We start from the raw sequence: 25,561 nt of genomic DNA, 5'->3' as shown, positions 1-25,561 counted from the left end.
GGTGAATAAAGTTTTAATACAAGTACTATTGATATTTCTCAGTTTACAAATGGTGAATTAATAAAATAAATTATTTTTGCCCAGCCCTAGTCGAACCAACTCAAAATTGCATTGTTGAAAATAAACTAAATAGAACACAGGTAAGTCTTATTAGTGTACCGTATTTTCCGGACTATAAGTCGCACTTTTTTTCATAGTTTGGCTGGTCCTGCGACTTATAGTCAGGTGCGACTTATTTATCAAAATTAATTTGACATGAACCAAGAGTTCACATTACCGTCTCCAGTCGCCAGAGGGCGCTCTATGCTGCTCACTTCTCCTGTAGTCTACACTGAACACATAGAGCGCCCTCTGGCGGCTGGAGACGGTAATGTTTTCTCTTGCTTCTAAATAAATGCGACTTATAGTCCAGTGCGGCTTATATATGTTTTTTTTCCTCATCATGACGTATTTTTGGACTGATGCGACTAATACTCAGGTGCGACTTATAGATGAAAAATACGGTACATGTCAAAATTTTAAGATTGCATTCAGAAATGATGTAAAGTTCCAGGAAAATAAAATCATATATATAATGTTCACAAACATTATAAACACTGACCATGCATTTTAGTTGCCGTCACTCCACAACAAAACATTTACATGATATACAAAAAAGAAATCATATAAAATAAACACAAATTATAGTGGTATTTGATATAAACATTATTCGTTATAAACACCAAACCTAAATTAATTTGTTTAAAATTAAAATTGTCATCTTTTATTTATTTTTGTTATTGATGATTTTATTTTTTTTAATTAAAAAGTAATTCGTTTTGATTCGTTTTAGTTAACCTTGACAAATGGTGACACTATTTTTTCCCATTTTTCTTGATTTAAAAATGTTGTCTTTTTCTTGTTGAAAAGATACATGGCCATCTTCCAAACTTACAAATACAAACTTATTCACCATAATTTACAACATCATGTTTCAGTTGATAAAAACAACTTATATTATTAATAGTGGCATTAATTGTGGCGTCTCCCTCCAGCGAGCTCCACAGGCCTGATCTACATCGATCCTTCAAACCTGCGCCGCAGCAGTGCCATCAGCACCAGCGCAGCCGCCGCAGCAGCAGCTCTGGAGGCCAGTAACTCCAGCAGCTACCTGACCTCCGCCAGCAGCCTGGCTCGAGCCTACAGCATCGTCATCCGCCAGATCTCTGACCTCATGAGCCTCATCCCCAAATACAACCACCTGGTCTACACGCAGTACCCCGCTGCCGTCAAACTCACCTATCAGGACGCCGTCAGTCTGCAGGTCAGAACTGAGAATTATACCATGGTCTGTCTGAATACTCGTTTCTGATTGGCTGAAACCGTTTAATGCACCGGTAGCTCCAAGTCTTCACCGTTCCTTATTAATGCACTGCTTAGATTAATGCAAACACACAAACACACACACACACACAGAGAGAGTCTGAGACCTCTGTTGTTGGTTTTGCAGAACTTCGTGGAGGATAAGTTGATCCCCACCTGGAACTGGATGGTGTCCATCATGGATTCGACTGAAGCGCAGCTGCGTTACGGCTCTGCTCTGTCCTCAGCCGGGGATCCTGGACACCCGAGTCACCCGCTGCACGCTTCACAGCACACGGGACGCAGGGAGCGCATGACGCCGCGAGAGGAGGCCAGTCTCCGCACCCTTGAAGGACGAAGGTAAGATGCCCGAGCAGTTAAAATTTGATGAAAATTCACCCCTCCGTTTTCTCATTTCTGTGATTCCCTCAACAAAAACCCAATAGGAATTTTCCGTTGGCTAATGAAATATTGCAGAAAATTGATTTCTTAGATTTCAAGCCTTCACAGAAGTGACAATTGTGAAAGTAGATGAGTTTAGATGAGTTCAGACAACCTCTCTAGTGCCATTTAGCCCTTGCTCATTCCCGCAGAAATAAAATAAATGAATTTAGCTTTATTTGTTTTAGTTTTTTTATTCTTATATATATTTTATAATTTTTATATGTAATATAATTTTTTTTTTTTTTTTTTTTTTTACATTTTTTGTTGTCTTTGGTTTCATTTTTGCTTGTTCAGTCATTATTTTATTTAGTTTACATTTTTTGGTTATTTTAAGTTAGATTTTTAGATTTCTTGTTTTGTTTTTATATATATATATATATATATATATATATATATATATATATATATATATATATATATATAATTATTTAGCTTTAATTTGTACTTTTTTTAATATTGCCATTTAACCACTTGTTAACACCACAGATATTTAAACTAATATATCAAAAATTTAATTAAACACATACATATAAAATATTTTATTTTTGTAAACTTATTTTTTTATTTTTTAGTTTATTTGGATTTAACTTTAATTAGATTTTTTTTTTATTTTATTTTTTTATGTGAAGTATTTTGTTGTAGAATAAAATGTCAAATATCGTAAGATTGTGTTCTCCACCGATCTTATTTCAGTCTTTCAACCAAAAAACCCATTCAATAAAAACCAGTGACTTTGGGATGATTTATCTGGAAGCGCTAAGATGCAAACTCCTTTACGGGTTTTGGTCTACAAAAACACACAATTCCTGCAGCACTTGATTATAGATGAATTATGTTCTCTGTGTCCCAGGCGCGCTGCAACTCTTCTGACGGCTCGTCAGGGCATGATGTCAGCTCGAGGAGACTTCCTGAACTACGCTCTGTCTCTGATGCGTTCCCATAATGACGAGCATTCAGACGTTCTTCCTGTGCTGGATGTGTGTTCGCTCAAACACGTGGCGTATGTGTTCCAGGCCCTCATCTACTGGATTAAAGCCATGAATCTGCAGACGACCCTCGACACCACTCAGATTGACAGGAAGAGGTAAACTACTAAAATCATGTTCTTAAGTGCTAATATGAGCAGTTGTTTTTAGTGTGGATAATTAATGTCTTAAAGAAATGTTTTAGCCTTTTTTGTTGATATTTGACAGGGATATTTTATGTATAATATTTAATATATTATTAGATTTAAATACTTTGAATTCGTTTTTATTTTAAGAATTTTAGTTTGTTTGACATTTTTTTTTAATTATTAAAAAATAATTATATTTCCTTTTTTAGTCATTTTAATAATTTTTATTAATTTACTATTTGGTTTAATTTAATGAAATCATTTGTTAACAATGGAGAAAAAATATATTTGAGATATAATTTTTTTTTTTTTAACTGGTTTAAAAGAGTGAACTGGTTTACAGTAGTCAGCTTGTTTTATTTATATTATTTTTTTTTTATTTATACTTTTTATTTAAAACTCATTTTATTGTTGTCTTTTATTTTTGCCTTTTTTTATATTGCAGGATTACTATGTTACAAAACATAAAAAAATGTATTACTTAAAAAAATACATAAAAAATAGGGTATAACATTTTTTCAGCTAGTTTCAGAGGCCGCATTTCACTTTTAAATTTAGTTTAACTTGATGTAATACAATAAAATAAAGCTAAAATAATAACTGTATAGACATAAACAAAGACTTATACTAAAAATGACAACAAAGACTAGATCAAATTTAAATGGATCCCACAATATAAAAATACAAACTGATTCAAAACCAATAAAAACTGAATATTTCAGTGATACTTAAATAGCACTTATTGCCCAGAGCGGTTTATCTCTGTTGTGATTTCTAAATACTTTTTTCATCCTGTTTCAGAAATCGTGAGCTGCTGGAGCTGGGTCTGGACAATGAGGACTCTGAGCACGAGAACGACGAGGACACCAATCAGAGTGAGTATTTGTATTTTTGTTGTTGTAGTTGTTTCAGTTCGCACTCTGCACGCTCCACACAAGCTGAAGTGAAACTCACAGGTTCAGATGATTGCTCTGTTACTCCACAGGCTCCTCCCTGCAGGACAAGGACGAAGAGTCGCTCCCTGCTGAGACCGGACAGCACCATCCGTTTTTCCGCCGCTCGGACTCCATGACCTTCCTGGGATGCATCCCTCCCAATCCTTTCGAAGTGCCCCTCGCCGAGGCCATTCCTCTGGCTGACCAGCCGCATCTCCTGCAGGTCAGAGATGCCCTTTCCTCTATTAGAGGTTATTCCAGAGGCTTGTATCTCTTTAACACTTCTGTTTTTCTTCATCTCACAGCCCAATGCCAGAAAAGAGGACTTGTTTGGACGGCCAAGTCAGGGTCTGTATTCGTCTTCGTACATGGCCAGTAAAGGCCTGACGGATCTGAGTGTGGACATGAATTGCTTGCAGGTTAACATGGGTCTCACATTTTTGCTTACAATACTGATAACTGCTGCCTTTTCCATTTGTACAAAGTGATTTGAAGTAAATGTAAATGTAAAAAAAAAAAAAATGGTCAGACAGATTGTCCTCTCAAGTGGCATGTCAAGCTAATGTAGATTTTTTCAAAATTTTATTTCAGTTTAAGTATTTATTTAAATAAATATTATTTATATATTAATTCATTTCGTCAAAAATAATCATTTTAAGATAAATATTTATTTTATATTTGTTTTTTAATTAAAAGAAATTCCATTAATTTTAATCAGGTTTATACGATGGCATTTTAGTGCCACGAGAAAAAAAAAAAATCTAAGATTACGAGAATAAAGTCGAAATGTTTTTGCGAATAAAGTCAAAGTTGCAGGCCACCAAAATTGATTTGAATATTGTTGCGTCCAAGCGGCTGCAGCATCTTACTGGGATGAGGAAGAGTCCGTTTTAAGGACTCGCGAAAACGGCTCAATATCAAGAATATGGTATTTATTAACAGACTGAACAGGAATAACTCTTTTTTCGAAAACATTGAAACTTTATTCTCTAAACATTTAGACTATTCTTGTAATATTTCAACTTTAATCTCGAAACATTTCAACTTTATTCTCGTAAACATTTCGACTTTATTCTCGTAAACATTTCGACTTTATTCTCGTAACATTTCGACTTTATTCTCGTAAACATTTCGACTTTATTCTCGTAAACATTTCGACTTTATTCTCGTAAACATTTCGACTTTATTCTCGTAAACATTTCGACTTTATTCTCGTAAACATTTCGACTTTATTCTCGTAAACATTTCGACTTTATTCTCGTAAACATTTCGACTTTATTCTCGTAAACATTTCGACTTTATTCTCGAAACATTTCGACTTTATTCTCGAAACATTTCGACTTTATTCTCAAAACATTTCGACTTTATTCTCGAAACATTTCGACTTTATTCTCGTAAACATTTCGACTTTATTCTCGAAACATTTCGACTTTATTCTCGTAAACATTTCGACTTTATTCTCGAAACATTTCGACTTTATTCTCGTAAACATTTCGACTTTATTCTCGTAACATTTAGACTTTATTCTCGTAAACATTTCGACTTTATTCTCGAAACATTTCGACTTTATTCTCGAAACATTTCGATTTTTTTTTATTACATTTTTAATTTATCTTATTCATTTATCACCTTTCATATACTTTTTTAATCTCGTCTTTTTATTCTTTTTTTTTTATTTAGTTTAGTTTATTTCTCTCTATTGTATCTATTTTTATTTTTAAATTAGTTATTTTTATTATTTTATTTTAAATAAAGTTTTATATAAAATTAGGTTCTCAGTGCGGTCCAAAATGCTTCTCTGAGCAATTCTCAACAGCAATAAAACAATATCTTTTACAATATTTTACTACGGGTAATTCTCATCCCAGATTCTACCCACAAAGATGTCGTATTCGGCGAACATGAAGAACGTGATGAGTATGGAGTCTCGTCAGAGGGTCGGCGAGGGGCAGACGGCTGCAGAGCAGGTCATGGACGTGTCTAAACCCGGCCCTTCCCCTCATGATCTGGCGGCTCAGTTAAAGAGCAGCCTGCTCGCTGAGATCGGTTTGACCGAGAGCGACGGCCCGCCGCTTCCCACGTTCATGTGAGTCAACACCCTCACAGATTCAATCAAACAGCTCCCAATGACTCCTTTACTGACACGTCTGGTCGGTCTCCTCCAGTCCTCACTGCAGCTTCATGGGGATGGTGATCTCCCACGACATGCTGCTCGGCCGCTGGCGGCTTTCCCTGGAGCTGTTCGGACGCGTCTTCATGGAGGACGTCGGAGCAGAACCAGGATCTGTGAGTACAGCTCATTTTTGCAGTTTCTTGAGAAGGAAGCACTTTATCTGCATTTTATTCCCAGTGATAATAGATGATCTGTAGAGACCAGATCCCACCGTATGTATAGAAGTATGTAAAGTAGGCTTTTATTAACAAATGAAAAGCACATTTTTTTCACAATATGATGCGAACGGTGAGTTTTGTGATCCGTTGCACCACGAGTGCTAAACCTCTTGTTTTGAACGGTGCAGATCCTGACTGAACTGGGGGGTTTCGAGGTGAAGGAGTCCAAGTTTCGGCGTGAGATGGAGAAGCTGAGGAACCTGCAGTCTCGTGATCTGGCTCTGGAGGTGGACCGCGACCGAGAGCAGCTCATCCAGCAGACCATGCGGCAGATCAACGCTCACTTCGGCCGCCGCTGCACCACCACACCGATGGCAGTGCATCGCGTCAAAGTGACCTTCAAGGATGAACCTGGAGAGGGCAGCGGAGTGGCACGCAGCTTTTACACGGCCATCGCTCAGGCCTTCCTCTCCAACGACAAGCTGCCCAACCTGGACTGTGTTCAGAGCGTCAGCAAGGGAATGCAGGCTAGCAGTATGTCACCATTTCCTTTGTTTCTAGCCCTTTGATTTCATTTGATATTTTTCATCTTCAGTAAATGTTTTACTAATTCTAATCCGTAAATAGTTATGTTTTTCCAGGATAGTCATGATGCTCCTGTTGTCTGTGTGTGTGCAGATCTCATGCAGCGTCTGAGGAACAGAGACCGTGAGCGTGAGAGGAGGAGCGGAGGACTGAGAGCTGCATCCAGACGAGACCGTGACAGGTGACGCTTTTAAACACCATTGTTTGGAATAATCATTTAATAATTATTTAAAATGTAAAAATCTGTCGTAATCTATAATCTATCTGATATATCTGATGTATTTTCTGGAAACATAATCTTTTTTTATTATTATAATTTTTTTATACCATTATTTAAAACTATTTAATTATTTAAAATAAAGTAATCTTTATTGATATATTTATGTATTTTCTGACTAAATAAATTTAAGCATTTTCATATATATATATATATATATATATAATACACACTGAACAAAATTATAAACGCAACACTTCTGTTTTTGCCCCCATTTTTCATGAGCTGAACTCAAAGATGTAAGACCTTTTTCTATGTACACAAAAGGCCTATTTCTCTCAAATATTTTTCATAAATCTGTCTAAATCTGTGTTAGTGAGCACTTCTCCTTCACCTAGATAATCAATCCATATTATATATTTATATCATTTAAAATAAAATAATCTTTCATAATATATTCATGTATTTTTTTTATTGCCATTTAAAATGTATACTTTTTTTTTAACTGTTTAACTATTTTTTTTAAATATAATATAAATGTTTTTTTTTCTGGCAAAATGTTTTTTTAGTAATTTTTTTTTTTAAAGAAATATTATTAGTTTGGGTGGGGATTTAAAAAATATTTACATGTATATATGAATATACATGTCCATATTTTTATTTTTATTTATATATGTGTATATGTATCTATGTGTATATATATATATATGTGTGTGTGTGTGTGTGTGTGTGTGTGTGTGTATGTATATGTGTGTATATATATGTATATATGTATGTATATATGCATAATATTTAGTTTATTTATAATTATTGATTTATTTACTTACTGATTTCTTGCAGGGACTCGAGGAGACAGCTGTCGATCGACACACGGCCGTTCAGACCTGCATCAGAAGGAAACCCGATTGATGAATCGGAGCCGCTGCCAGCTCACAGACAAGCTCTAGGAGAGAGACTTTACCCTCGAGTGCACGCCATGCAGCCGGTACACACCAGCGCAGCCATCAGCGTTCACATCACAGGAACACATGTGGCTTTGAGAAGCGGTTTAAGTGTGTTATGTGTGCGTTTCTCTGCAGGCTTTTGCCAGTAAGATCACGGGGATGCTGCTGGAGCTCTCTCCCGCTCAGCTGCTGCTGCTCCTGGCCAGCGAGGACTCGCTCAGAGCCCGTGTGGAAGAAGCCATGGAGCTCCTCATCACTCACGGAAGGTCAGTCATCTCCACACACCTCTGTCAGGAACACCTCACATACACACATACAGAACCCTAGCCATGATGAATATAGGAGCATCTAAATATAATAAAAAAGACATGCATTTAATTCGTAATGTAAGTAATGGCATGAAGAATTACTTAAATAACTGCCTGCATAATTATGAAATTACTATTGTATTATTGCATAATTATGTTCATGCATATCTACCATTTTAGTTCTTACCAATTAGTGTATGTAGTGTTGAGTAAAATGAAATATTAAAACTATAATAACTACATAAAATAAATTCCAGAATTATCTAGCTAACCATGTAACTTATGTAATTATAGTAGTTAATAATTTGTGTATTTTTAATACTATAATATTCAATCATCATTATTGAATGTTATTAAATGTATTCTTTACATTATTAAAAATAGAAAAAAAAATTTTTTTTTTTTTTAATTAAATAATCTATATCATCTACATTTAACTATGTACATAATTTAGTTTTTATTTATTATTATTATAGTATTTAATCATCATTATATGCATGCAACATTTAATTAACAAACCCTTTTAATACATACTTAATGCTATTAAAAATAAACTAATTAAATTATTGTTGTTGTTTAAAACATTAAATGTTAAGCATTTGATTTTATGGTGCACTGGATATTTTAGTGTGTTTAATGAGCTTCTCTCTCTTGCACAGGGAGAACGGCGCTGACAGTATCCTGGACCTCGGCCTCCTCGACACTCCTGAAAAAGCACAGGTATGTTTTGTATAAAACTTTAAAGACTGGTCCTGTGCATCAGGTTCGGTTCAGCATTTAATTTTTTTTTATCTGTGATCTGATTTTAATATTAATTTGCATATATTCCAGCAGCAGGAGAACCGAAAGAGGCACGGTTCGACCCGCAGTGTGGTTGACATGGAGCTGGACGACCCAGAGGATGGAGACGATAACGCTCCTCTGTTCTACCAGCCCGGCAAGAGGGGCTTTTACTCGCCCCGTCCAGGCAAGAACACTGAGGCCAGGCTCAACTGCTTCCGAAACATCGGCAGGTACGAGAGACACCTGAGCACCTGTGTGAGACTGAACCACTGAATGAACTTCCAGTAACCCTGACTCTTCTGCCTCCAGGATACTTGGCTTGTGTCTGTTACAGAACGAACTTTGCCCCATCACCCTCAACAGACACGTCATCAAAGTGTTGCTCGGCAGGAAGGTCAATATCTAAATCTTCATTATTTTTTTAATAGTGATAAAATCATTTTCAAAATCACTTTAACCATTAAAATGGAATCAAAAAAAAAAATCGAATACAATTTTTTTTTTTTTGATTCCATTTTAATGGTTAAAGTTTAAGTAAAAGCATGTCTGATTAAATTCATGAAACTTTGAATAAACAGATAAATTATGTACATTTCATTACGATTAATTTGACAGGATCTTTTATTAATAAAATTTAAAACGGAAAACAGAATTTGAAAATAAAAAAAAGAATTTTAGGAAAAATAAAACTGATTTCAGTTCACAGAGCCCTAAAAGGGTAATTTTTGTTATTGAATTCAATATTAATTTATTAGAAGATTTAACAAAAATAATGTTTTTATGGCCCTATGAATATTTTTTCTAGATTGTTTAAATTTAGAAAATAATTCATGAAACTTAAACTAAATATACATTTTTTTAACACTTTATTTATTTTTAACGCTGCCTTATGAAATCTGTTCATTATTTTTTAATTTAAGTGTACCCCCTGCCACCCCCATTTATTTTTTTAATTTTTCCGTATTCATGTTTATTCAAATAAGTTTTCATGATTTCATGTAATTGAAAAGGTAATTTTTGTTTAACAATTTATAAAGTTGAACAAAAAATGTTTTAGGGCCATATGAAGATTTTTTTTTTTTTTTTTTTTTGGATTTAAACATTTTCTGTATTGTGCTTAAATGGCATAAATGTAATAAAAACCTATCTAATCGGCTGCATTTATCCAACTTTAACAATTGATGTCTCCTTTATGAATTTAGAACTTAATTCTAATCTATTCTCCAAAATTGTTGCAATCCAAAAAAAATTTTTATTATTAAATGTAATGTTTTCTGGGGGTTGTTTTTCTTCAAAATCTATATACTTCTACTGTAAGTTTCATTTGTATGACTGGATCCTGTTCTCCATCACAGAAATCATACTGAGGTTTGCATTCTCACGTTCTCTTGTCTGCAGGTCAACTGGCACGACTTTGCGTTCTTCGATCCAGTGATGTACGAGAGTTTGCGGCAGCTGATTCGTCACTCTCAGACCGAGGAGGCGGAGGCTGTGTTTGCAGCGATGGACCTGGCCTTCGCCATCGACCTCTGCAAGGAGGAAGGATCCGGACAGGTAACAGCTGCGTTCTCCCTTTGCGTCAGGCATTAGAGCTCTCCGTCTGTGCTCATGACTGAAGGTTTCCTGCTGCTTCTGCAGGTGGAGCTCCTGTCCGGCGGGGTCAACATGCCTGTGACGCCTCTGAACGTGTACGAGTACGTGAGGAGATACGCAGAGCACCGCATGCTGGTGGTGGCAGAACAGCCTCTGCATGTGAGTGCACTTCACACTTTAACGGTTTTCAGTGCATGCACTCCTTGAGAACTGAAGCCAACTTTTACTGTTCGAGGAAGGATACGAGAACATGTGCTATTGCTTTGTAAAGTTCTGTCAAAAATGAGGAAAAGCATGCAGAAGTGTAAGTGTAAGGATGTTGTTTTGCAGGCCATGAGGAAGGGTCTTCTGGATGTGCTTCCTAAGAACGCTCTGGAGGACCTGACGGCGGAGGACTTCAGACTGCTGGTCAACGGCTGTGGAGAAGTCAACGTCCAGATGCTCATCAGTTTCACCTCTTTCAATGACGAGTCAGGTACATTGTTTTGGGGCTTCTCCAAGATGCATGAAACTGATACATCTTTGCCTTTTAAGAACTTGAATTCAGAATCATTTGAAAATGTGACAGTTTGGAATCTTCATTACATTTGTTACAATTATAACATTGTTTCTTTTTTGAAAGTTCCAATTAGTCAGTTAGTATTTTTTTTGTGAGACTTCAAGCATTTTAATCCTTTGTATTTTTAGGCACAATTCGGGCCAGGATAAATCTTTCTCAATCTTTCTGCAGGACTTAGAAAATTAAGGTCTTAACTCATAATTCATTAAGGCTTGATATTCAATGTTGCATGCACTGCAAAAAAATAAACATCTAAAATGAAGTCTATCTTTCTGTGAAATTGCAAACTAATCACCCAACATTTAGTTATTTGGAAAACCTGAAATAAAAGTAAAGTTGCCAATGTCTTAATTTAGTTAAGAAAAAAACGGATATAAAAATGAATAAAAAACTATAATTAATAAAAATGACAAGCACACAACAAAATTGCTAAAACTAATTAAAATTAAAAACCAGAATAGCAAAAAAATCAAATAAGAAACCTATAACCGTGATGGGACACATGAGATGCAAACCCAGCTTTCGTTGCTTATCTTTAATGTGATATTCCAGTTTAATTTGCAACTTTAGGATGGAAACATAACTGTTGAATATATATAAAGCACTGTTTTTCATTATTACACATGCATTGTAAAATTAATCTTTGTTAAAGTGTATAATTTGGAGTTTTTTTGTTTTTGTAAGAATATGAAGCATATTTTATTGGAATATCCTGTTGTTTTCAATGATATTATGAAATCACTTTTTCAGCTCCTATGGAATGAAATAAATCCGATCTGTTTGTTGAAATGTTCATAACTGAAGCATGAGCAGTGTGTATGTTGTTGTTCATCGGTAATCGTGTGGTTTTGATCGTCCAGGTGAGAATGCAGAGAAGCTGCTTCAGTTCAAGCGCTGGTTCTGGTCCATCGTTGAGAAGATGAGCATGACGGAGCGCCAGGACCTGGTACAAAGAAAACGTTTTCTCTCTACACAATATTAAGGCTAGGACAATAAATCGATGCATCGTGAATTGAGTAATTGTTCTGCATCGTTCTCAGATTATTTCTTGTTCCTGTAGCTCAAGTGGTAGAGCATTGCGGGTTCGATTCCCCTGTGTAAACCTGTGTCAGATGTTAATGCATCGGTGTGTGTGTGTGCCGCCCGCAGGTGTACTTCTGGACGTCCAGCCCGTCTCTGCCGGCCAGTGAAGAAGGCTTCCAGCCCATGCCCTCCATCACCATCCGGCCGCCGGACGACCAGCACCTGCCCACCGCCAACACCTGCATCTCTCGCCTCTACGTGCCACTCTACTCTTCCAAACAGATTCTCAAACAGAAACTTTTACTAGCCATCAAGACCAAGAACTTCGGTTTTGTGTAGATGAACCCTGTTTAATCGTTGTGTAATATTACTAGTACCATTTTTGTAGATTTATTTTTTGTCTATACAGTTTTATGAAATGTACAAAGTGCTGTCGCATCCCTGGCAGTCTTTTCTTTTTGTTTTTGGTCTGCGTTGCAAACGCCGGACGGCTTGTTCTTATTTTCTTTTCTTTTTTATTTCCGTTATCCGAGTATAATGCTACATTCCTGCATTGGCTTTTGCGAAGTTGAAGCCTGCAGCTCTATTGGCTTGAAGCGTAACTTCCCGTGACTTTGGCCTGACGTTAAACTGTCCGCCAAACCCAGCCAAAGATGACAGCAGGAGTATTTAAAGAAAAAAAGCTTACACTGTGATTGATTTCTTCCCCAACCCTGACCCTAAACATAAATATTACTATCACTGAGAGTTCACTGCTGCCTTCGTGGAAAGTCATTTTTTCTTGTATAGAGGGAGTAGGGAATTTCAGAAATAAACTTGGATGCAAACTAGTCTTGTGCTGCTTCTTTATTTGAGTACTTCAGTAACACTTTACAAAAAGGTCTTATTTGTCGATGCATTTATTAATCATTTAATGCTATGTTCCTGTTAACTGTTTCCAATACTTTTTATATAAACATTTGTAACCGTATTTGCCTCACTGTCTTGAAAGGCTTTAAATTGGTTTTGAATATTTTGCCATAAATAGTGAAGTTGGACAACTTGCAAAATGCACATTAAAAAGTTACATTAAGAAATGCTCTAAGATGCAAAAAACTTGCATTTTACGCTCACTGGTCACATTAGCTATATAAGATACTGTGCATTTAATTCATAAGTAGGAAATTAAAGCAGCTCGTTTACATTAATCCACATGCAGTGCACAAGAAACCTATTTACTACAGAAATATATGCATTTTTAAATAGTCTTGTATAAATACATGGCCCTTCTATTAGTGTTGAATATCCAGGTGACCTGTACTAAAATGCAGTGGTAAATTGTGTAGTGTTAAATATTATGATTCATCATTTGACTAGACCACCAAGTGCAATGCAAAATTTAATTGAAAATACAAAGTAGCAGTGTATGTCCAAAATAATTAAATATGCAACATACATGCTGATGTAAATGCTAACCTAAGAAACTTTAGTTAACTACAAGAAATAGAAAAATGCACAATCACGTGCATTGTAATGTTTGCAGCGGTTATCATAAAGTAGACTGGGAAGATTTTTAAAAGAATAGTTAATTCGTAAAATCGTACAATGGTGAGGAAATAGCCTACAAACTAAAAAGAAGGCAACAAGCGTAGAGCTTAAAAAAGGGGCGGGGCTACAAATAGTTTATTGCTAAAACTACAAATACATATTTTCTGTTTAAAAAAAAAACATCAGCTAAAATGTGCATTTTGGGCTAGATGCAATAAAGAAAATAAAGCATCACGCAGACAGTGCTTGAATCAGGTTTATTTTGCAATGACAAAAAATACTACGTCTTTAATATAAACCGATGCTACGATCAAGACTTGACAAATACAAATTGAGTTTCAAATACATTATAACCTTGGAAAAATCAAAAACATTAACACTGCGATCTTTCCGAGCAAACGCCAAACAAAGAAGTCATGGGTAACCCCCCCCATTATTAACAGTGTTTCTGCATGCATCTTTCTACAAACAAACATAGAAAGAAATAAAACGGCTGGTGCTCTGCTCATCTTTTGACTATAAAAATAAAGCCATCTTTACACTGGCATCAAAGCACACTTCTTACAAAAGAACTGCATTGACAACATCAAGTTTCAAGCGAGTTGCATCGTTTGTTTGGGATCCAATATTAAGGAGAACAAGCAGAAGCTACTGCGCCGTCATGATTAAACACAAAGATTGAATGAAAGCTGCACGAGACTGTATTTAAGAGCAGAGCGATGCTAGCGGCCTCCAGACTTGCGTCCGGCCCAGGATCTGGAGCGCGAGCGGGAACGGGACGGTGAGCGGGAGGCAGAGCGGACGCGGGGCTCTTCCTCACGGGATCCGGTCGACACCTGCAGCTCTTCCGCCCGAGGACTGGCCGATCTGGACCGGGAGCGAGAGCGCCGGCTCTTGGACTTGTATTTGGAGTCACGTGAAGGAGATCGCGAGGCTGATCGGTGGCGTCTGCGGCCGTGATCACGTGACCTGTGTCTGAACACAGAACATTTGATTTAATGATTGTTTCCAATGTGGGAAAACATCTTTAATGCTGAGCTCAATGCATTATTGTTTTGGCGCCGAGAATAGGAATGCACGATATTAAGAGTTTTGCCGATATCCGATATGCAAGGGGTGGGCGATATGGGAAAAATATAATATCGCGTTTTTTAAGTTTTACGATTTTAACAACTATTCATCGTCATGTAGGTTTAACTATTTTGTCAAGTTGTCCGAGCAGTACTGCCAAATTAAGTTTCCTGTAATAAAGACTGAGTCTTTCAAAGTAAAAAAATAAAATAAAATAAAAAAAATTCAAGTATGGTGGATATTTAGGCCAAAACGGGCTAAGATAAAAATGTATATTTAATATTAAAAAAATTAAAAAAAATTTATCTGTTATTTTAAAAAAATTAGAAAAAAGATACATATTACAACTACACATAATATACAAATAAAACACACAGTGCTTTATTTTCAGGTACAATAGGTGTATTTAGCAGAGCAATCAAGTAACCGAATTAACAAATATAATAAAATAAAACACTATATGAACTGATTCCTAAAGCAACTGTGTTAAAGTTCTTCAGTCATGAGCAGTGAGTGATTTTTCTCTTTGTGTGTAGTTTTATTAAAATTAAATGAATCGTTTATCCAAAAATAAAAATCAGTCTGTTAATTGTCACAATGTTTTATTTTTAGACCATTATTTACTCAAAAGTGGTTTTAAACCTGAATGGGTTTCTTTCTTCTGCTGAACATTAATGAAATATCCCTTTAATGAGTCGGCTGCATGTTTAATACTTTCCCTTTAAGAACTGCACACATCTGTTTTTCTCCTTAACTTTTTACTTTTACTTTAGACATTACCAACTGAGTCTACATGTAAACATTGTGTTTTGACAGTATTAGTGCAAAGATAACTTAGTTCAATAATCACCAGCTTTTTAGTGCATGCTTTGAGCGTATACTTTCAGAAGAGCGCACATCAGAATGAAATATTTAACTAGTAAGGCTTTAAAGCACATGCAAATAATGTAACTTTTGTGATCGCTTTAAAGTCGTCCAAATTAAGTTCTTACTCGACTAATCAAAGATTTTGATATATTTACTGTAGAAAATGTATGTATAATTTTGACCTATAAATCTAGACTTAAAACTCATCTGTTTAGCTGTGCATTTATTGAATGAGCACTGTGCAATGTCCGAACTGATTGCACTATATTTTCAGTTTTTTTATTTTATTTTACGTAAAATAATTTTTTTTAACTGTTTTAAATTCATTTTAAATAAGTAAATTTGTTGTATAACTTTAAAAGTTTTAAAATTGCTTATTCATTAATAAAAATAGAAAGTTTTTTTTTGCTTTAAAAATTATAAAGCACTTTGAATTACCATTGTGTACGAAATGTGCTATATAAATAAACTTGCCTTGCCTATACAATGTATTGTTGTCTATTGCTACAATATTTCCTGTGCAGAAATTATAAATCTTTTTGCTTTTGAGCAAAAACTTGTTTGTTAGATGTAATAAACTTTATTAAAATGAAAGTACATAAAAAGTTTTAAAAATGACTGATTTTTAATAATGTAAGCTTTTAGCTTCTGACCTTTAAATCAATACAGACTCATGATTGTGTGACATGGATACAATTTTATTTATTCAGAAACACAAGTATCTTAACGATATTTGTGTATTTTACTTTCATTATATTACAAATAGTCCAACAGCGCCCTCTAAGTATCGGCTTATTTTTTTTGTGTTTACATTTTAAGCCTTTATCGGCCAATACCGATAATTTTCCGATAATATCGTGCATCCCAACTATAGACCTTTAGAAAGAGAAAAACGCAACCTCTTGATGTGAATGCAGTGAATTTTACCTGTCATTGTCACGACTTCTGCTCCTCCGGTGTCTGCCGTGCGACCGAGAGCTGTTCAAAAACATGCAATACATCAGCAAACAGTGGTTAAGAAACAATGCTTTGGGGATGGTGGGGTAACTCGTCAATCACTACATAAAAAAATTCAATAAAAATCCTTTGGAAAAAAAAAAGGTTGACAAAAAATAAATAAGTTAGGTTTATAAAGTTTAAAATGAAAAATACATTTTATTTATAATTAAATTATAATAAGAATATTAAAAATATATATTTTTTAAATGTCAAGAAAATCAGGGTGTGTTTTTTTTCCAAATTAAAATATTAATATTATATATTAGGGATGATATTGGATTTTGCCGATATCTGATATGCAGATATTTTTCAACTAATTTGGCCGATACAGATATATTTCCTTTTGTTTTGAAACAACACCAAATCTCTCCTGTTCAGATATAAGCAAATTATTATTTATTTTTAGTTAGTTTTGAACAAGGAGCTATTTGTTAGAATTAAACAATAATGAAGTTATTTTATAATGACAGTAAACTGAAGATTTTAAAATAACTACAAAAACTGTATTCAATCACTGGATTTATGTATTAATTTTTGAGAAAGATGCAGTCGTAACTTAATATTTATTTTAAGATTTAACATTTGTAAATGGTCAAAAGCAAAAGAGTTGTAAAAATTCAGAAAATCTTTTAGAGCTCAATTTGTTTAAAAAAAAAAGTAACATTACACATTAATGAATACATCACTTTAAATATAATTAAAGTGTCATGTTTGTGATTTTTTTTTGTTCATCTAAGCTACAGCTTCTAACCTTTAAATCAAAACATACTCATGATTTTATGGCATCAATTAATGCTTTATTTAATCAGAAACACAGTCTAAACATTTCTGTGTTTTGCATTCTTTTTAATAGAAGTAGGCCAACAGCGCCCCCTATGGAATTAAAACTCCTTACTGAGCTAATGTATTTCTCTTATCGGCAAGACATATAATCATGTTTTCATATCGTTCCGATACCGATATTTAAATTTTTGAAGCCATTATCAGCCAATTACGATACTGCTCCAATAATATAGTGCATTTCTATTATATATAATACATTATAGTTTGCGCAGTTTAAAAAAAAGTTCAAAATTAGGAAAAACATAAGTTTTTTTTTATTGTAAAATTAAAAAGTGAAAAAAGTATAAATAAATAAATAAATGCCTCTTTAACTTTAATGAGGGTGGTTTATGGATATGTTAGAGAAAATGCTAATGGGCAGCAAAATTTGAATTAACTATTTTTTATTAATGATAATTTTATATATTATAATACATATAATATATGGGGGGGGGTTGCATTGCTCATTATTAGTTAATGAAACAACACATGACTTAACAGGACCTTACTGTAAAGTGTTACAATATAGATTTTCTACTGAACAATTCGAATCGAACACAATTTACTTTTTCTGTCTGTATCTTATACTGATTTGAAATCTGGACCATCTTTATTTTACCACTAAGCGTTCTTCTAGACAGCAGTAAAAGTTTTAGCTAAGAGTTTTTTCTTAAAACCAATTACAAAGCTGCTGAGACAAACTTGTACTAAGGTAAAGAGAGAAGTCTGAAGCTGAGAGTAAGGGGCGGGGCTAACCTCGTTGCTGTGGATGATGTCAGCATGCTTACTAACTATGCACTCAGTGATTGGCTGACAGTCTCTATCATAGTTTTATACATAGAAATACTGTAGAGCACGATATTACGTTGTCATATTCAAATAAAGGTTTAAAAATAAAAATGTTAATTGCAACATTCAAATAAAACGGGCCTAGATGAGTACAAGTTTGTTCTCACTCTCTGGGGCTTCCGGATCTGCGCGGGCGGCGTTCGTATGAAGGACTGCGAGATCTGCTTCTGCCATAACTGCGGCTGCGTGAGCGTCTGCGCCGGCCGTCGCGCTCATAATCATCATACCGCGAGTCGCTGCGAGGAGAGCGCTTCTCTTTGGATTTCATCTGACCAGGAGCTGCACATGACAAAAAGACAAATGCATGCAACTTAGTTATATTTTATTATATATATATATTGAAAAACATATTTAAATGCATTTATAAAAATAAAAAAAATCAAATTTTTGCATTGCAAAAATGTTTTATTAATTTTTGGCATGCAGAAAACCAGCGTCATACTCTTCCTGTCTCCTTGAGCAAACTGAATCTCGATCTGCCGTCCACAGATCCACTTCCTGTCCAGGTTGTGCAGCGCATCCTCTGCGTCTCGGACGTCCTCGAACATGCTGATGCGGTTAAGGCTTTGCATTTTTACAGGTCTGACACACACACACACACCGATGAACATCCATATGACAGAAACTGAACGCACCATCTCACCAAAAACATTACAGATCATAAAGCAAAACACAAATAATCATCTGAATTAATTCTGATAAACGGCAACGGGGAAGGTGTTGGATGAAATTACTCTCAAATCATGGAAGAAATTCATACACAAGTGTATTTAAGGGTGTTTCTTCAACTTCAGGCACTTTTGTGTGAAAGAATCATGAACAAAATGTAAATAATATTCTAATGGTTTCATGTCCATGCAAAAAAGATGTGAAAATATGATTTGCGTGTATTAATACATTTTATTCATAACTTTTTGGTTTGTGTATGTTGGATAGAAATATGGAAAATAAAAAAATAACGTATTAAATATTAATAAACACTAGAAGCATTAAAATAAACAACAAAAATTAATACTAAAATTAATAATAATAAAAAAATGACAGAACCACAAAATTATTTAAATTAATAAAAATATTAAAACTAACTAGAAAAAAATTTGACATTATAAAAATTAAACTTTTTTTATAATTAGTTTTTATATAATATTGAAATAGTGACAAAAGCACAACTGACTATTTTTTTTATATAAAAAGATCTTATATAGAGAATTATTTACTAATTGATAAAATTTTAATACTAAGACCGAACATAATAAAATAAATGAACACTAAATTAAATAACTAAAATAATAAAAATGACAAATTTACTAAAAAACTAATACAAAAATATTATTAAAAACTAAACCTACTAGAAATGTATAAAAGCTAAAATTTATTATTTTTATTAAGGTTGCAAAACAAATAATCGCATTCAATATAAAAGTTTGTTTACATACTGTATGTACTGTGCACATTAAGTATATATAAATACATGTTATTTATAAAATAAATATGCATAATATATTATAAAAATGTGTGTGTGTGTGTGTGTGTATATATATATATATATATATATATATATATATATATATATATATATATATATATATATATATATACACACACACACAAAATTGTCCTTATTTTATTCTTGTGTGTATATTTATATACATAATATACACAGCACACAAACATATATTTGTAAACAAGCTTATTTTGAATGGCATCAATCATTTTGCAGCCCTCATTTTTATAAAAATATTTAATGTATAAATAATAAAAATGACAAACGTACATATATTGTTCAGTTATTTATTATGCTTATATATATATATATATAGCATAATAAATAACTGAACAATTATTTAATAATTTATAAATAAATATAATTTTCTATTTATACAAATTTCTATTTAAATACAAATAAAAAATATGAATGCACACTAAAATGACTAACTGGACATAAATAAAAAATAACATCAAGATAAAAATCAAGTAAAATGAACCGAGTTCAGAAAGTTCCTGCAGTTACAGAAAACCCCAGAAACGTTGAAGGACACAGGAGCGAATCAAAGGGAAAGATATGATGGATTGTAAAACTGCCTTTGATTACAAACAGAAATCATGTGCTCTGTGATGGTAGGATACAGCATTAAAACGGGTTACCTTTAACATGCTTGACCTTTGACCTTCAGCTTGACCTTTATTGTCTTTAACCGCCTCCGAGAAGGACTTGGGGATGTCTGTGCCCAATAACCTTTAGTCTTTTCCTCTTTCTTTGGTCAGAACGAGGCCTTGACTCCAATTTTGGTCCCCTTTGAATCTTCAAGCTTTAACTCTCTCTTTATTGTCTTTGTCTTGAATCTACTCTACATCGGCCCTTTTATATACTCTTTGTAGGGAAGGTCTCCAGAACTGTATGTCTTTACATTTTCTGAGACAACAACAGAGGAAATATAAGGTTAGGAGACAAACATCGGACACGTCCACGGTCCAATCAAGCTTTAAAGAGACTTTACACCCAAAAATCACAACCGTTTTCGTCCGATTACAATGGAAGTGAATGGGGACCGGAGTTGTAGGTAGTTCCCTTAATCGCTTATTTCAATGTAGACTTATTTTTATGGTGTTTTAGTATTTTTTTTAGACTGGCTCTGCTCCAGTCCCCATTCACTTCCATTATATGGAAAAGAGCAGCTTGGACATTCTGCTCAGTATCTCTTTTTGGCTTACACAAAAGAAAAAAAAAAGTCAGATTTTTTTAATGAAACATCCCTTTAAGAGTTCACAATCTGTTCTTTCTTTTACACATTTGTCTATAAAGGATATTGTACGTATGCAAATCCTCTTGGTCGCCGTGAATAGAAGTCAACAGGAACGTAGACATCTACTATAGGTCCGTAACGACCAAACTCACGACGCAAATCCTCTGGCCTAAAGTACCATGAAATCACAGGACATTCATTCGTTCGTCTCTCTGAGAGCTTTGAGGAAAATCACACCATGTAAGCTCTCAGATTTGCTTCAAATCATGCTTGATTCCCAAATTCATGAAGAATTAAACGACCCATATTCACGAGGAGACTCGCCAATCCTTCTGATTTAGCCAACATTCACAATTCTCGTTAAGTTCTGAAGCATTCAAATTAGCAACTGGAAATAAATAAAACCTAACATTGAAAAAATATATATAAATAAATGAAACTTGGTAATGGTATTTAAAAAATTTTTTTTTTATAATAATAATACAAATCAACACAAAATTAATGAAAACAAATAAAACATTAATAAATAAATTTTATAAACTTTTTATAAACTAAAAAAATTAAAACCAAAGCTGAAATTATAAATAAATGACAAAAAAAGCATAAAACAAATATTAATATTTGAAGAAAAAAAAACTCCGTAAAAAACCATAAACACACTTAAAATAACTTAAACTTAAATATATAAACAAAAGCTTAATAAACAAGTGATGGAGCATAAATTTAATTATAAAAAATAAAATATCAGTAAACATTAGAAACACTAAAATTACAAATTGAAAATAAATTAAACTTAATAATAAAATTGTCCATAAGTAAAAAACATCCAAAAATTACATTTCTACATTAATAAAAAATAATTAAATACATTCCCAAAATAAACTAAATATAATTGTATTACAAATTAAACCGTAATATTTTAACATACATGTATAAATATATATATATAAACAAACTAGAATAGTATAAAAAATAAAATTCCGTATGGTAAAAAACGAACGAAATGAAAAAATAACCAGTTTACTTTTGTTGAAACATAATTTCTGTTTTATGTTCTATACTGTATAAGGTGTAGATCTTATTATTGGTAATTTGGGAAACATATACAGGCCCAAAGTTTGAGCAGCAACATTATAAACAAACAAAAAAATAAAATCTTCACTAGATTCAACACGAATCGATTAGTTGAAGCGTTTCACACTAAACCTGGGCTAAAGATACCGTGATTAAGATAGTTTGACTTTGAAACGTCACTCATTACGTATGCAGCGTTCCTCATGAATATTCATACATCTAATCCCAGCCAAAATAGGAAGAAACCCAATCCTGCTGCAAATATCAGACTAAAAACATTCTACATATCAGATAAACATATCAATTATGAATTTAGCTTTAGATGAGCGTCGAATTTTGACGTTTATTAATATTACACACGATATATTTCTGCTAGTGAGGGATATTTTTGCGACGCAAACGCGGCCGACGCAGACCGCTGCACTAACTACTGAAGATACCCACTAAACGCACTAACCTGCTGTCATCGGAGATATTTCTGATGAACAGAGACGTGTTTGGAGGTCGCATGTATCTCGCCATGCTAAAAAGATAGCAATCTTTAGCTCCTCAAACGCAGAGAGAAACACGAAGCGCGCGAAGGCCGCAGTCCTGATCGACGTGCTCACGTACACTGGAACACGCGCATGCGCGCCATGACGTCACCGCCGAGCAGAGACAAAGATTTCTGTTTGCATAATTGTTTTAACTTTTTTATTTTATAATGGCCTGTATTTAGTGGAGAATATAAATATACATATTTTGTTATTTTAGAAAAATTATTTTAAAAAAATCATGTTTTTTTTTTACTGTCTATGGTTTACAGACGCATTACGCACGTTATGTTGTTCACGTTATGTTGGACTTTATATAAAAAACGTTCAATATTTGGGAAAATAAGCCTTTAAAGTAATGAATGCAGAGGTTTAATAATATCTAAAAACATTACTGAGTATTTATATTTTTCATTTTATCTTAATGAATATCTTTAAAACAAACAAACATTTATTCATGGAGAGCAACACATGGGCTGAAATCTGTTAAATTAAAAATTTATGTTATTTTTATTTTTATTTTTTTACTTACAATTTGAAAACATTTGATTCTTGATTTCTCATAACAAGAATATTTGACATGTCAGATTGGGGCAGGTTATGTCTGTTTTGTATGTTGATTTATTAATTACAGCACATGCTGGCCTAAAGTTTTGTTATTTCTGTATGCTACCATTTACATTTTTGTTCATATTTCAGGAAATATTATGGAAATGTTTGTTTATTTGAGCGAATAATACAATGAACCAAATCACAAGAAGCACACACTAGGATGATAAACCAGAGCTTTATTTAAATAGTAACTCTTCACATCTTCTTGCTCCTCCTGATCATGGTGGTTCCTCCTACTGTCAGGGTCTGGGAAGAGAAAATGGCAAATGTTCACATGTAATACACACCTAGACCAGTCTGAGCTCTGATGAGCAACACAAACCTCCACCATCTCTCCTCCCTTGATCTCCTGGATGTGAGAGAACCGATCGGTCTGACACACCAGCTTCCCTCCCTCCAGTCTGACAATGCACTGAAACACACAACAACAGATGCATCGTCCAGAAGAAAATATTATTCATGATATATTTTGCATGCAATTTATTCATAATTATTCATTCATATTCACAATTTTATTTGCATGTAATATTACAAAACATTTATAAATAGCTTTATAAAAAAAAAAAAAATACATATATGTAAATAAAAATATAAAAAAAAAAAAAAAAAAAAAAAAAAAAATATATATATATATATATATATATATATATAATTTTTTTTTTTTTTTTTTTTTAAGAACTGAGCTTCTGTATTCTAAATCAACTCTTCTTGAACAGTTCCACATCATAAAAATATTTTTGAAAAACATGTTCTACCTTGAGCTTCTTGCCGTCCATGGTGGTGATTTCAGCTTCCTTGCCGACAGTGAAGGAGTTTGTGACGGTTTTTCCAGGGGTTTTGGATGTGATGGTGAAGTCGTTGCCGTTTTGATGGATTTCAGTCACTGGTTTAACATCCTTGGCCATTTTAATGACATCTTCTGGCAGAGCTGAAAGGAAGAGAAGCAGAAAGATAGTGAGTGGTCGCTCAACAAACATAGCAAGGAATTCAAATGACTCCAGATGTCTCTCAGTTTATTTCCCGAAAGCACTGCATGCATAAAAAATATGCAATGCTTTGGGAAATCCAACTGTTATCATTTGACAGAAACTCACAGATGGCTCTCAGAAACTCCTCGTAGTTCTCCTGCACATAAACCTGCCACGTTCCGCTGAAGGCCATGTCTTGCTGGCAAGAGCTCAACACAATGTGAGGAGACGTTCATCCCAGACCACTACTTATACTCTCTATGAGTTTAATCATTCACATTCTGGCTGTTTCCCTGCTGTTTGAACAACCCAGAGTTCACTAACATCATTTGTGGGGTCGTGCCTCTCTTTTAAAAAGAGCATTTGACTTGCATCCCATCGTTTATTAAATCTTAAACAGAATTAGAAATCTGTGAGGTTCGGCGAAGGCAGAGACTTTGTTTTTATTCATTTTTATTATTCGGCAAGGATGCATTAAATGGAGCAGAAGTGACAGTAAAGGCATTTATATTGTTATAAAATCTTTGTGTTTCAAATTAAGGCTGCTCTGTTGAATTTTCTATTCCCAAAAGAGTCTTTCAAAAATAAAATGCATCTGTTTTCATAAAAATATTGGAACTGTTTTCAACATTGGTCTTCAGCAGTAAATCATCATATTTTCATGATTTCTGAAGATCATGTGACACTGAAGACTGGATGAATGATGCTGAAAATACAGCTGTGCATCACATAAATAAATTATATTTTAATAGATATTCACACAGAAAACAGTTCATTTAAATGACAAAAATATATATAAAACAAATACTGTATATTTGATCAAATAAATGCAACCTTGTTGAGCAGAAGAGATGTCTTTCAAAAACATTAAAATATCTTACAGGCTGAAATCTGCAGGTTTGTCCTGCACTGATTTAGTGGTTGATTCTGTGAGATGGATTTAATCGTTCAGTGTTGCTGAAAACACAACACTTTATTAATAGCTGAATGCATAAACAGATTAACCAAACTCATGAATTCATAAATGAACACACAAGGATTGCATCATGGGGTTTGTGAGCATGTATGAGTTTCCAGACGCTCAAAAAAGGAACAAACTGCACTAAATAAATTACTACTACTACTACACACACACACACACATATAATGCATTAATATTTTTATCTGATGTTGCTCAAATGACGTTTAAAATTAAAACGTTAAAAGAGGAGATGCACTGTGTTATCAACAAAAACAAACATGACAATACCAGTGCAAATAATGCACGAGACACATTTTGCACAATTTATTTATGTTGCATGCACAGTTTAGCAATCTA

General features: G+C 33.8%; 3 protein-coding genes across 9 annotated transcripts in view; 1 reads left to right on the top strand and 2 right to left on the bottom strand.

Moving 5' to 3' along the window:
* ubr5 (ubiquitin protein ligase E3 component n-recognin 5) overlaps positions 1-13,007 on the top strand; it is a 46,997-nt gene extending 33,990 nt beyond the window's left edge. For 4 of the 6 annotated variants that reach the window (XM_026283341.1, XM_026283339.1, XM_026283342.1 and 1 more), the window contains exons 39-58: positions 1,035-1,303; positions 1,490-1,701; positions 2,636-2,869; positions 3,701-3,774; positions 3,885-4,057; positions 4,140-4,253; positions 5,703-5,920; positions 6,000-6,120; positions 6,354-6,699; positions 6,844-6,931; positions 7,808-7,952; positions 8,047-8,177; positions 8,879-8,939; positions 9,051-9,232; positions 9,312-9,396; positions 10,401-10,556; positions 10,641-10,754; positions 10,926-11,070; positions 12,015-12,100; positions 12,304-13,007. In XM_026283341.1, coding sequence (XP_026139126.1) covers positions 1,035-1,303; positions 1,490-1,701; positions 2,636-2,869; positions 3,701-3,774; positions 3,885-4,057; positions 4,140-4,253; positions 5,703-5,920; positions 6,000-6,120; positions 6,354-6,699; positions 6,844-6,931; positions 7,808-7,952; positions 8,047-8,177; positions 8,879-8,939; positions 9,051-9,232; positions 9,312-9,396; positions 10,401-10,556; positions 10,641-10,754; positions 10,926-11,070; positions 12,015-12,100; positions 12,304-12,516 — 3,167 coding nt within the window. In that variant the 3' untranslated portion in view covers positions 12,517-13,007. The remainder of the gene's footprint in view (positions 1-1,034; positions 1,304-1,489; positions 1,702-2,635; positions 2,870-3,700; positions 3,775-3,884; positions 4,058-4,139; positions 4,254-5,702; positions 5,921-5,999; positions 6,121-6,353; positions 6,700-6,843; positions 6,932-7,807; positions 7,953-8,046; positions 8,178-8,878; positions 8,940-9,050; positions 9,233-9,311; positions 9,397-10,400; positions 10,557-10,640; positions 10,755-10,925; positions 11,071-12,014; positions 12,101-12,303) is intronic. The other 2 variants (XM_026283340.1, XM_026283338.1) reach the window with 2 other exon arrangements.
* A 939-nt stretch (positions 13,008-13,946) lies between these two features.
* On the bottom strand, positions 13,947-22,758 carry srsf10a (serine and arginine rich splicing factor 10a). 2 transcript variants are annotated; one of them, XM_026283344.1, is made up of 6 exons: positions 22,588-22,758; positions 21,121-21,225; positions 18,755-18,858; positions 18,420-18,591; positions 16,570-16,620; positions 13,947-14,679 (listed from the first exon to the last, which is right to left on the bottom strand). In XM_026283344.1, the coding sequence occupies exons 1-6, from the start codon at positions 22,650-22,652 to the stop codon at positions 14,427-14,429; spliced, it is 750 nt and encodes a 249-aa protein (XP_026139129.1). In that variant the 5' UTR covers positions 22,653-22,758; the 3' UTR covers positions 13,947-14,426. The 2 variants fall into 2 exon arrangements, with proteins under 2 accessions (XP_026139129.1, XP_026139130.1); XM_026283345.1 differs by lacking the exon at positions 21,121-21,225 and adding an exon at positions 20,458-20,725 and having other exon boundaries at positions 18,755-18,894; positions 22,588-22,751.
* Positions 22,759-23,431: 673 nt separating this feature from the next.
* fabp10a (fatty acid binding protein 10a, liver basic) lies at positions 23,432-24,520 on the bottom strand. The gene is made up of 4 exons (XM_026283336.1): positions 24,370-24,520; positions 24,031-24,203; positions 23,598-23,687; positions 23,432-23,521 (listed from the first exon to the last, which is right to left on the bottom strand). The coding sequence occupies exons 1-4, from the start codon at positions 24,434-24,436 to the stop codon at positions 23,471-23,473; spliced, it is 381 nt and encodes a 126-aa protein (XP_026139121.1). The 5' UTR covers positions 24,437-24,520; the 3' UTR covers positions 23,432-23,470.
* Between the last annotated feature and the right edge of the window lie 1,041 nt (positions 24,521-25,561).

This window comes from Carassius auratus, chromosome 16 (genome assembly GCF_003368295.1).
Source record: "Carassius auratus strain Wakin chromosome 16, ASM336829v1, whole genome shotgun sequence".
In the NCBI taxonomy this organism is placed as follows: domain Eukaryota; kingdom Metazoa; phylum Chordata; class Actinopteri; order Cypriniformes; family Cyprinidae; genus Carassius; species Carassius auratus.
This window is presented reverse-complemented; position numbering and strand designations above follow the sequence as displayed.

Bases quoted from the DNA above. Each gene is read 5' to 3' on its own strand.
- srsf10a (XM_026283344.1), bottom strand. From the start codon at position 22,652: ATGGCGAGATACATGCGACCTCCAAACACGTCTCTGTTCATCAGAAAT. The intron at 21,226-22,587 runs GTTAGTGCGTTT...ATGGTACTTTAG, and splicing joins AATATCTCCGATGACAGCAG to GCCAGAGGATTTGCGTCGTG. The intron at 18,592-18,754 runs GTATGACGCTGG...TGTCATGTGCAG, and splicing joins TGCTCAAGGAGACAGGAAGA to CTCCTGGTCAGATGAAATCC.
- fabp10a (XM_026283336.1), bottom strand. From the start codon at position 24,436: ATGGCCTTCAGCGGAACGTGGCAGGTTTATGTGCAGGAGAACTACGAG. The intron at 24,204-24,369 runs GTGAGTTTCTGT...TCTTCCTTTCAG, and splicing joins GGAGTTTCTGAGAGCCATCT to CTCTGCCAGAAGATGTCATT. The intron at 23,688-24,030 runs GTAGAACATGTT...TGTGTGTTTCAG, and splicing joins TGGACGGCAAGAAGCTCAAG to TGCATTGTCAGACTGGAGGG.